The sequence below is a fragment of the Medicago truncatula genome, chromosome 8, assembly GCF_003473485.1.
Source record: "Medicago truncatula cultivar Jemalong A17 chromosome 8, MtrunA17r5.0-ANR, whole genome shotgun sequence".
Lineage (NCBI taxonomy): Eukaryota > Viridiplantae > Streptophyta > Magnoliopsida > Fabales > Fabaceae > Medicago > Medicago truncatula.
The window spans coordinates 23573449-23585455 of record NC_053049.1 but is presented as its reverse complement, the minus strand read 5'-3'; the positions used below and the strand labels follow the sequence as shown (position 1 = coordinate 23585455).

General features: G+C 33.6%; 2 protein-coding genes across 4 annotated transcripts; one reads left to right on the top strand and one right to left on the bottom strand.

The window, feature by feature from the left end:
• The first annotated feature begins 1078 nt into the window (after positions 1–1078).
• LOC25501257 (7-deoxyloganetin glucosyltransferase) lies at positions 1079–3030 on the top strand. Of its 2 annotated transcripts, XM_039829007.1 has the most exons (3): positions 1079–1746; positions 1917–2891; positions 2929–3009. In XM_039829007.1, exons 1-2 carry the CDS (start codon positions 1230–1232, stop codon positions 2852–2854), a joined length of 1455 nt encoding a protein of 484 aa, XP_039684941.1. In that variant the 5' UTR covers positions 1079–1229; the 3' UTR covers positions 2855–2891; positions 2929–3009. The 2 variants fall into 2 exon arrangements, with proteins under 2 accessions (XP_039684941.1, XP_013445428.1); XM_013589974.3 differs by having other exon boundaries at positions 1917–3030.
• Positions 3031–4319: 1289 nt separating this feature from the next.
• On the bottom strand, positions 4320–10200 carry LOC25501258 (peptidyl-prolyl cis-trans isomerase CYP37, chloroplastic). Of its 2 annotated transcripts, XM_013589975.3 has the most exons (11): positions 9768–10199; positions 8646–8735; positions 7846–7941; positions 7308–7415; positions 7124–7173; positions 6807–6906; positions 6280–6333; positions 5220–5378; positions 5003–5125; positions 4747–4796; positions 4320–4640 (listed from the first exon to the last, which is right to left on the bottom strand). In XM_013589975.3, exons 1-11 carry the CDS (start codon positions 10098–10100, stop codon positions 4529–4531), a joined length of 1275 nt encoding a protein of 424 aa, XP_013445429.1. In that variant the 5' UTR covers positions 10101–10199; the 3' UTR covers positions 4320–4528. The 2 variants fall into 2 exon arrangements, with proteins under 2 accessions (XP_013445429.1, XP_024628107.1); XM_024772339.2 differs by lacking the exon at positions 8646–8735 and having other exon boundaries at positions 9768–10200.
• Positions 10201–12007: the final 1807 nt, after the last annotated feature.

Here is a 12007-nt window from a genome sequence, read left to right as displayed (position 1 = left end):
AGATTTTTTTATAAAGGACGGAACAGTGTGCAGGTTGGGACTATATGAGTATGAGTGGGGTAGGTTTGGCTACCCTAATTTTTTATTTAAATAAGTTAGTATATTTTGTAATTAACTATTCAAATAATATATATTTAGTTACAGTAAAAGAGCAAATTTGTCAAAAGCTAATTGAAATAGGAGTGTCAAAAGATATCGATTTATTTATTAGATGTATTTTTATCATATTTTAGCTTTCCAAACTCTTAAGTAAATACAAAATAAGATTTTAAGAGTTTGGAAAGCTATCGATTTATTTATTAGATATATTTCTTCTTAAAATCTGAAAAATCATGTGCCCCTTTCTCTCAAAATTTAAAAAATACCATTTTTTTTATTTTTTAAAAAATGGAATTACACACGTGGTACACAATAATTGATAAAAAAAACTAGCACTAAATGTCATGGGGACCATAAAATCAGAAAGGGGGAAAATTATAGGAGGCAAAATCGCTCGTTTAAAACTATGGGGTGCAAAATCGCACAATTGGCAGACTATAGGGGGAAAAAATGCAATTAAGCCTTGTTTATAATAGAGATATATTGTTCGAGATTAAGAATATTTTTTTATTACCTTTCAAATAAAAAAGAATATTTTTTATTACCTTAAATAATGATAGACATCAATGAAATTAATTACAAATAAATACAAATATTTCCTTATTAAAGAATTAAATTTAATTAAGGAAAAACTTAGATGTATTTCCTTATTTAATTTCAGGCTTGAAATTTCTTGGCAGTTAACTGCTGAAGTTTTCCTCGACAGTTAAAAGTTGATATTTGGGTAAATTACTCGTGTTTCTCAGCCAAACCAAACCAAATGTGTAAACAACAACTCTCTACACAACTATGTGTTGCAGTTAAAAGTCGATAAATAACTTCTTATTTAATAAAGTTGTCACCAATTAATGGCATAACCACACAAAATCATAACTCTATCCGTATAGCAGGGTATATACTATGGCCGGTCCATTATTTTATTATAAAGCTATACCTAGTACATTTTTACACGACAAATCATATTTAGTATGTAAGGAGTACTCATAGATTCTTTAACTTTGGTTTGTTTTCTTTGTTCTTTTCCTTATACCATTTTCTTACATATATTCCATAGTTTGATACTGGCCTTTTCTTTTTACTAAAGAAAGATCTATACTCACTTTAACATTTCATAAGAAAAAAAACCAGAGATGAGTAATTTTGCTGAGAAAAAACCACATGCAGTGTTAACTCCATATCCACTTCAAGGTCATATCAATCCAATGTTAAAACTAGCAAAACTACTTCACCTTAGAGGCTTTTACATAACATTTGTCAATACTGAATACAATCACAAACGCTTGCTTAAGTCAATGGGTCCAATACCCTTTGATGGTTTCACTGACTTTCGCTTTGAGACCGTTCCAGATGGTTCAACTTCACATGGTGATGATGTTAGTCAAGACTTCCAATCTCTTCGTGAATTAATCAGAACGAACTTCATCGACAGTTTTCGTGAACTTCTTGCCAAACTTCATGACTCTTCCAAATCTGGTCTTATACCTCCTGTTACTTGCTTAGTTTCTGATAGTTTCATGTCAGTTACCATACAAGTTGCTGAAGAACTTGCACTCCCAATTGTTCTCCTTATCCCATCTAGTGCTTGTTCTTTCTTGTCTGCTTTACATTTACGTACATTGATTGAGAAAGGTGTCATACCCCTCAAAGGTAACAATCTATACTCCTCTTCTTTATTGAGTTTGTATCACCCATATTTGGTTTCGATTTTATGTATAATATCAAAATCGGGACACGATTGCAATTGATGTTACAGCCATGATTTAAAACCTTGTTATATATAGTGTCAAGCTACTGACTTTTGGAGTTATGATATACAGATGAGAGTTATCTAACAAATGGATATTTGGAGACTAAAGTTGATCGGATTCCAGGTTTGCGAAATTTCAGACTGAAGGACTTTCTTACTTGCATAAGGACAACAAATCCTAATGATTCGTTGATAGAATTTCTCATTGAAGTAGTAGATAGATTTCACAGAGCCTCTGCTATTGTTTTCAATACTTTCAATGAGCTTGAGAGTGATGTTATGAATGTTCTCTATTCTATGTTCCCTTCTCTATACACCATTGGCCCTTTTGTTTCTTTTTTAAATCAAAGTCCACAGAATCACTTGGCGTCTTTAGATTCAAGTCTTTGGAAAGAAGACACTGAATGTCTTGCATGGCTTGAATCGAAAGAACCGGGATCTATTGTATATGTAAATTTTGGCAGTACCACAGTCATGTCTGTAGAAAAATTGTTAGAGTTTGCATGGGGTTTGGCCAACAGCAAGAAACCCTTTTTGTGGATCATTAGGCCTGATCTTGTCATTGGTGGCTCGGTGATTTTTTCATCTGCGTTTGTGAATGAAATTTCAGATAGAGGCCTAATCGCGAGTTGGTGTCCACAAGAGAAGGTGTTGAACCATCCTTCAATTGGTGGATTTCTAACTCATTGTGGATGGAACTCAACCATTGAGAGCATATGTGCTGGAGTGCCAATGTTGTGCTGGCCATTTTTTGCTGATCAGCCGACAAACTGCAGATACATTTGCAACAAATGGGAGATTGGGATCGAAATTGACACCAATGTCAAGAGAGAGGAGGTGGAGATGCTGGTAAATGAATTGATGGTGGGAGAGAAAGGAAGGAGGATGAGGCAAAAGACAAATGAGTTGAAGAAGAAGGCAGAGGAGGACACAAGACCGGAAGGTGGTTCATATATGAACTTGGACAAAGTGATTAAGGAGGTGTTGCTTAAACAAAATCAAACTTAAGTGACTTCATTTCTGAAAAGCAGTACTGTATAAATTCATTGATGTTCTCCTATTCAAGTGATAATGCTATTGACACTAATATGTAATCAGTTCATGATGATGGAATTGAACTCATCTTCAGAAATTATTCCTAAACTAAAATAGTTATTCCAAAACCACTTTGTTTTTGTCTCGAATGTTTAATAAAAAAATGCATGAGATGGTGTTGAGTAGTGATATAACATGCCGACGTCTTCTTTTACAACGTCTGTTCATCCTACAAATCTATGATTCACTTCATCAATATTTCATTATCTCATACGACTTGATTTTCATAATGATTCTTATGGAGATAATCTTTGTTTATGGTTCAAGATGTATACAACCGCCCAACATATCGCTCTATTTCTCATCGGATGTTGGTTTATTTTGAAGTCTAGAAATGGTGAAGCTTATTTTCAATATCAGTCACTTTCTCTGGTATACTCTTAGCCAAATCTACTCTCTCTTTAATTCCACCAAGATGGTTTTTGATGGTCCTTTTCTTATCCCCGCTCCTAGGTTGGTTTATTTGCATTCCCTCCGGATAATATGATTAAAGTTAATGTTTATGGTAGTTCAAAAGGTAAACCCTTGAAGGCCGAGTTTTGGGGGGGTCTTATCACGAATTCAGTTGGTGGATGAATCATTGGTTTTGTGGAAAGTTTTGGTCATGGTACTAATATTAATAATGAACTTTGTACTATTTCGTATAGGTTGGAACTTATTTAGGATCATGGATCCAGATACATCATTTGCGAGTCAAATTCTCAAAAAACTGAGTTTTATCAAGGACGGATTATCACCTATTCATCCTTATGCTCCTCTTATAGATATCATCATTCATTTATGTTGAGGGATTGGAATGTTATGTTTATTCATTCATACTTTACGTGAAGGAAACTCTCATGCATATTGACTTGCGAAATTAGGTGTATCACTCTCTCATGAGTTCAAGATCATCATAACTTATCAATCTCCTCTCTTGAGCTATGTTTAAACTAATGCAATGGGAATTCAGTTCTTCTACCTTTAGTTTTTTTTTTCTCTCTCTATTTTATATTTGTGTTTTTTTCTCTATGTTCAACCAGAGTATTAACCAACAAAAAAAATGTTGCACAAAACGTCATAATACAATAAATGTGAAATGATGAAAAGTGCTATAAAACCGTTTAAAAATATCATGTGCCACAAATCCTTTTTTAAAGACAAATCACTAAAATAAATTTATGCTTGTAAAAAATCAATATTTCTGGTCTTTCTGGCAAAAACTTTAACTAAAATTGACATGAATCATTGCCTTATTGACTAACAGGAATCATGCAGTACATGCATAAATCAGTATGATAAAGCACAAGAAATAATCATAATTCTAACATGAATTTAATTTTCCGTGGTGAAACAGTGTAATTTGGAAGGAAATGCAGAAGTGTTTTCTGACAGATAATTATAACAAGAAATTAATTTCCCATAGTGAGAACGTATAATTTGAATCTTGAATCATAATATTATAAGAATTATAATTTACAACACAACCTGCATCTGGAAAATCAGGCTGATGCCAAACAGCATACACTTTGCAAAAAAATATTACATTTTACAAAGAATGAAACCTTTTTACCTGCTCAGGGAGCACTGTAAGATGGAAAGACTTACTCAGCTTTCCTTTGGCAACACAAGGCGGTCTTGGCCTTCAATAAGCTTTGCGGAACGAATGATATCCCCGGTTTTTATCTCGGGGAGAATATCTCTCCCTATGGTGGTATATCTGCACATAGCACCCCAAAATAAAAACAAGAACATAAAAAAGAAAAGAGAAAAAAGTTAAACTCCAAAACGATTCAGAAGATTATATGAATAGTAACACGACTTACCCAAAAACTGAAAATTGCCCTTCCTCAAATGATATCCCTCCCAAGCCCGCCTACAACAGAGGAAAAGAATAAAAAAGATTACTAATTAGGCTTCAACAATTGAAAAGAAAAAACAAAGGACCTATTCTAGTTTTTAAAAACACGAAACATCACTCATTCAAATTCTGCGTCCACCTTTCACTCTTATTTTGCATAACAAAATTTTAAGTAAATAAATATAAGACATTTAGCGGGGAAATAGGTGGCTTGCCCATACATTTCTTTTATCATAGAGATAGAAGAAAAATTGATAAGGTGATGAATACTCCTCTGAAGCTTCGTTATGAGCCATAGCAACTGCTCCATAAACAGATAGAGGCAGAACTGGCAGTTCTCCATCCTTCCAAAAGACAGATAAGAAAACAAATGAGAACATGATTATTACTCTATCAAGTGTGCTGCAAAAAATGTGATAAACTGAAACGAAAACATACCTGTACACTTAATGTTGTTTTATAAAGGGGCTCAAATTGTCCAGTGGGCATTATTTCCAAGGGAACACTGTAACCATTGGTTTTATCTAGTCCGGTTTCCGAGAGAATAGCTTGATTGGAACAGTTGAGTTTTATGCCATTATATGCTCCATCCATAACCTAAAGGATATGTGACTGAGTGTGTTGAGAGACCACATTAGATAGATATGCCTTAAAAATGTATTTATAAGTGAAAAGCATCTCTCGCCTTACAAACCGATCTTTTAGGGTTCAGCCTAACCCAAATTTAACAGCGTTGTTTCAGTAGATGATGGTAAAATCACACTATCTATATGCTTAAAACAAAATCTAGAAACATGAAAAATACCACATTATACAGCTTTATATGCACATTCGAAAATAGATATTCTGACAGAAACAAAATATTCCAATTTGCACCGCATAATTTCCAATCTTCCACTGCTGAAAACCATACTTCCTTATTGCTCTCATTAGTTATATTAGTTTCACATTAAGCCATTCCTCAAAGTTGTATATCGCCATAGTTGTTTCCAAGGTTTCGTTTAAAAGTTGACTCTTCCTCATTAATCATTAAAATCATCTTTACATTAAATTTCAAATAGAAAATCTAGGTATTCCAGTCACTATATTCTCCTTACACAGAAATTGTATCATGCTGCATACACTAGATCCTGAACATAAGTTTAAGAATGTGGAAGCCATTCTTTATTCTCTATTCAAAGTATCATCCCAAAAGCAAAACAAGTAATTTTTAATTGAAAAAAATAAACCTAGTTGACTGAAATGTTTATGGTGATACATGAAAAGTTCATGATTAATATGAAGTCAGTAATGGATTCAGACATTAGAAATAGGTAATAAACCATTCAAGTTTAAAAAATGAACATCACTGATTTAGTTCACTCAGAGAACTGTGAAATCTGACAGAATATGGATAAACCAAGATAAGCGATGAAAATGAAGAGCGATATACATTGGATATTGGCAAATAATAGAAAAACTGAATTCACAAGGCTGGAGTACTGTTGCACTACCTTACCAGTTTTGCAAAATTCCCTGTAGTTAAAGGAGCTGAATATCCATCTAAAACAACCTGACAAGAAATTAACTGTCAGTTTGTTTCAATATACCGTCTACTAACGGTAAATTTTTAATGCACCATTCAGCCAACTGCATATTTGCAGTTATGTACTTATGTTATACTCCATCCATTCCAAAATAAGTTTTAGCAAAGAAATTTTGTTCAAAATGCGTTTTACTATTTCAATGTAACGTTAATTAATTTATTCCAGGTTTATCTCCAAATAAATATTGTGTTCATCATTTTCAAGTCATTACAACCGTCAATGCATTTATGACAATTGTTAATAGTTAATGAGGACAGTTTTATAAATTTGTTACACTTACTGTTTTTCTTAATCTATCTGGAAAAACTTTAAAGACACTTATTTTGAGGGTTCCTTAAAACGGACCTTTTCTTAATGTTTATGGACTGTTTAAGACCAGGTCGATCAAATCAACAACCAATGGATAATCATAAAGGACAAGTTATGAATTGAATATTACCTGAATGGTGGCAGTTTTTCTCTCTTCTCCACCAACTGGAGAAAATGTTGAACCGTCTCCTTTCTCAATGACAAACTCAACAGTTCCTCTCCCTGAAAGCCTACATAAAAATTAGGAAGATGTTGATTTTCCTCCTTCTGATTATCGAATTTGTCCAAGAAATTGCACTAAGAATGATTAACGATGCAATGATTTTTTATGCTAGTCTCATGTCAAATGATGGATGCATGTGAAATATGTCAAAATATACATTAGAGGGATGTGTAAACTACACCAATGTAGTAAACTGACATTACATTTTGATAGAAGTCACTGACCTTGGATATTGCATGTATTGCCCCGGCAATAGAAAAGATAGTCCCGGTGCCTGTTGCCGCAATATCAAGATCAGATTAAGGACATGTTCATAATATAATTGTTACATTGATTCAGTCGTTTTAATTGGAAAACAAAATTGACTCTTGATTTCAAGATAGCGTCATATTAATTGATTTCCATCACCTGTAATGTCTCTAGTTCTGCCACAATATCCAGTGTAGATTGAAGGTTCACGGATACTTTATCTGCATCCTGTTCCTTTATGGATTGAAGGAGAACTTGCAAACCCCCCTGCAAAACGCTGATATCATTCTGGTAGCTTCTATAATGGACCATAACTACCATGTGAGAATTATATAACATTGTCAAAGATTTCATCCTACAACGAAAAAAGGAGCACAATGATCTGAAATAAAGTGAAAATAACTAAGTTTCACACTCAAGTTTCTTCATCTGAATCCTTTTTCTAGAATCAGCAAGCTGTGTGATACAAGCACAAGGTATATCGGCTATATATAGGAAAAGTAAACAACAGAAAAATATCGCTATATTGCACTACGAGAACTATCAACGCATGTATAGCCCCAAGTTAAATTGACTGAAATCATCATAAACATATCCAGTTATGTTGAGATGTGAATATTTTTTTCTGTTAGAAAGAAGGTGTCAGCACTTCATATACAATTAATCAAATAACTGAGGTGCATCTTTTCTAAAATACCTTCCCATCTATTAAAGTTGAATGCACCAAAGAGGCCTTTTCCTTCAGTTCCGCTGGTATACTTGCCAATATAGAATCCTTTTCATCTACTGCTATCTAAAATAAGGAAGAAACTGATCAAAATATTGAAGTCCTTGTATGAATACGACGCACCAAGATTTAAGTTTTACATGTAAATTGTGAAGTTTTAAAGTACTTTAGTTGCAATCATATATCTTTCTATCAACGAAAAGACACACCAAGGCTTAAAAGAAGTCATGGAAGCTCAAAAAATCACGAAGTTTGCATATGTACAAAATTTAAATAATTGAAACTGTTTTTGATTCATTCAATTGAACAGAGGGTCTGTGAAACCTTAGAAAGGAAATAACATCTAATAATCAGTGATCTACTATACAATAAGTGTTATCCCAACTTTCTTTCTATTACTTTCATTCTCATTCCCATTTTGTCTAGTGGATTCCATGACCCATCATAAAGTTTGGATCCCTAACATGGATCTTACTTTCTTTTTACCACTTTATCATATAGGAGGTCTTACAACAGTGCTCCCGCATATGCAGGGTCCGGGAAGGGGTCTCACCTTGGTGTATTGTACACAGCCTTACCCTGTTTTACACAAGAGGCTGTTTCCAGGACTTGAACCCGTGACCTTTCAGTCACATGACAACAACTTTACCAGTTGCGCCAAGGTTATCCCTCCCCTCCGGTATTTCATATAATGCATCTAAAATACTTAACCATGGGATTTCAGATATTAAACTATTATAAATATAGGAGAAGAAAAAAATTAAGAATACCTTCAAAACTTTCTTTACATTCCCCTCCATTGTTCCATAAGGTTTCCTCTGTGGAATCCTCAACAGATACGAAATATCTTCAAGAGTCTCCTGAATTAGTATCAGTTGTAACACAAATTATTAGTTTCTATAAAAAAAAAAATAGTTAGTTATGTATAGACCAGTTCCTGGAAACAGTCTCTTGTGTAAAAAACAGGGTAAGGCTGCGTACAATACACCAATAATGGTGGGACCCCTTCCAGGACCCCGCATATGCGGGAGCTTTAGTGCACCGGGTTGCCCTTTTTTTTTTTTTTTTTATGTATAGACCAGTTAGAAACTAGCTACTCCCATCAGTCTTCTTTATGCGAATCAAAATATTGCAAATTTTGGTTCTTATATATATAACAAACTACTCCATTTGGTCATTTTCAACATTATTAATAATATTCATGTCTTATCCAAGAAAGATATGAAAAGACACCAAAGGCTAAGTTTAGAATAAATTCAAAATTGTACCATCAATTACAATTAACCATTTCAATGCATTTCTTTGATCTTGAAAATTTTTAGATTAGAGGGAGTAACTAAATAGATTACATTTCATTTTGGCAAGACCGACTAAACCGGAGGGACCAAATCCCACCATCTACTACCAAGAGGTCTAATTAAAGTCATAAATCTCGGTGTTTTTAATCTTCCAACCTTCCAATTTCCATTTGACTTCACACCAATGTTCTAACGGTCCGACTCCACAGGAATTGTTGAAACCTAGAAGATTCGAACTTGAGACTTGTTGGGTCATGAGGGGAGCCAGGAGGACCGTCCATATCAAGGTTAGAACAACCACACAAGCAAGAGAGACACCACACTCTTATCCAAAATCTTAAGGCAGTGGGTTTATGGGTCCTCTTACTTATAAGATGTTCAACCTTTACTATTTTATCTGATGTGGAACATATATAACTCACACTTGCAAACCAACAACTAGTGAGGAGCACAATCCTAGGTCTCAAGCCTTCACTACCAGGCCAACCCTCCATCAAGTATCATCGAGGAAAAAACAACATGGATTATTAAAAATTGAAAGAGAACATACAAGTTTATTCAAATGAAGATATGCATTATAGAAAAAGTTGCAACCTGTATAGCCTTCATGTTAGGGCTTGCAGGGATAGCTCTCCTAAGAGCAACTTCACCAGTTCTAGGAACCTTTGTGTCTGGCGAATAAAGAATCGCATTCGCAGCGGGAGAAGACACGTAAGGAACCATGGAACTCAACTGAATGGTGGAAGCAATTAAGATTGGAATCACAGTCTTCATTATCCTCTGAGTTATACCAAGTGACGTGTCATCATCACATTGGCCTAATTGGTTCTTTGTGAAGCAGAAGATTCGAGAAGGTGACTTTGTGTGGTGGAAGAAGGGGTGGCGAGTGATGGGAATGTTAAAGGAAGAAGAGAGAGGATACGCCATTGGAGTTTGTTTGGTGCGCGCCTAATCTGTTCTGTTCTTTGTGTGAATGTGGAAGTTGGTAGTGTAAAAAGGGACACGTGTACACTGTGCTTCAACTTGGAATCACATACATGCTTGCCATCGGTTTAAAAGGTTAGAAAATTTAAATACTTTTATGATATTAGTCGACTAATAAGATGATATAAAATACTATTTTAATTTATAATACTTCAAATAATAAATAATATTATGATTTATCAAACTAAGGAACGGAGAGAAGGAAGTAGGATGATATGTTTTGATTTTTTAAAATGGTCTGTTTTTACATGAATCAAAGTGTGGTATTTATACTACTAAATTTACCACTATTACATGTGCGAAATTATTTGTTTTACTATTTTAATTTGGTCTACATTTTGAAACTAAATACATCAATTTTGATTGATTAATTGTCTCTTATAAAAAAGATCGAATTTTGAACCAAATATATAAACTTTGATTGATCAATTAAAATTCATTTAACACACGTTTATCGGTTGTTGACACGGATTAGAATCAAAACGCACAATCAAACAAATACTAAATAGCCTATACATCAACGATCATGTGCTCTGAAAATGAATACATTTTTTTAAAGGAAAATGGTGGATAAGTTGCAAGAACTACTCCATTCCAAGTAGACTTAACTTATTCATCAGAAGTCACATAAATAACTTGTGATGAATACCCTAATTGTCACAATGCAATTGAATTAATTACATTATCAATAAGAGTAAGCTAATATTAAAGTAACATCATCATCAACTAGGGGCATTTTGGATTTCCTTCTTGAGTTTTCCAGTTGTTATAGCATGGACACTCTTCCTTGTTACCATAAGTTCCGGATGGGACACACAAACATGTTTGGCAGCATTTGTTGCAAAAGAACAAGCATGGTTTTCTATGATGAGTCTCTGAACATCGATAATCACATGCAGCACCACATTCTGCAAAATGTGTAATTAAAAGGATGTTATTAATGTTTACTATTTTCTAGTTTTGCTTTAATTACAAGCTGTAAAAGAGTTTGAAATTTATAGAATTAAGTTTGGATCTATTACCTTCTTGAAGAAGTGATCCCTCATAACCAGCCTATGGAATTCCATTTCAACAATGTATTAGTAAAATATATAAATGACAATATGAACCATAATTTTTTTTAGTAGACTAATGACTAGAACTCACACAATTAAATGTGGGAAGTGGGGTGTTCGGGATTCGAACTCCGACCCCTGCATAAATTATGCAATGTCCCTATCAACTGAGCTAAGCTCACAGGAACTATGAACCATAAATATATAATGGAATAAAGTAACAACACCCCTCGATCCTTTCTAAATCGTGAGTTAAATACTCTTTCTACTTCTCTTATTTTAATTTTGATATTCAAAAGAAAAACAATAACCATGTACTCTTAGATATATGATATATCCAATGGATGAGAGTTCGATTAGATCAACAAAATGGATCTTAATCAGTTTAAAATTAATGATAAAACAATAATCAACTCAAAAATTATGTGTAATATTTAGTTTTGGTTTTACAATGCTATTGTATTAAAGGAACACTTAGGTCTTGACAATAATTTAAAAGATAGAATCTCATCATTGACGATGAAAGAAAAATAACAAAACCAAATAATTGATTCAAGAAGAAATTATTTTTAAGATTAAATTGAGTCTTTTTAATTATTGTTAGAGATCCAATTACTTTATCCATAATTAAAATTGTCAGAGTCCTCTTTAATAAAATAAAAACTACGATTGCCATGGTCTATTATGAAGCACGAATACGGACACGACACGGACACTGACACGCCGACATAGATAATAATTTGAAAAAATCACATAATTTAGTGTAATTACAAGTGTCGGTGTCGGACACGATAC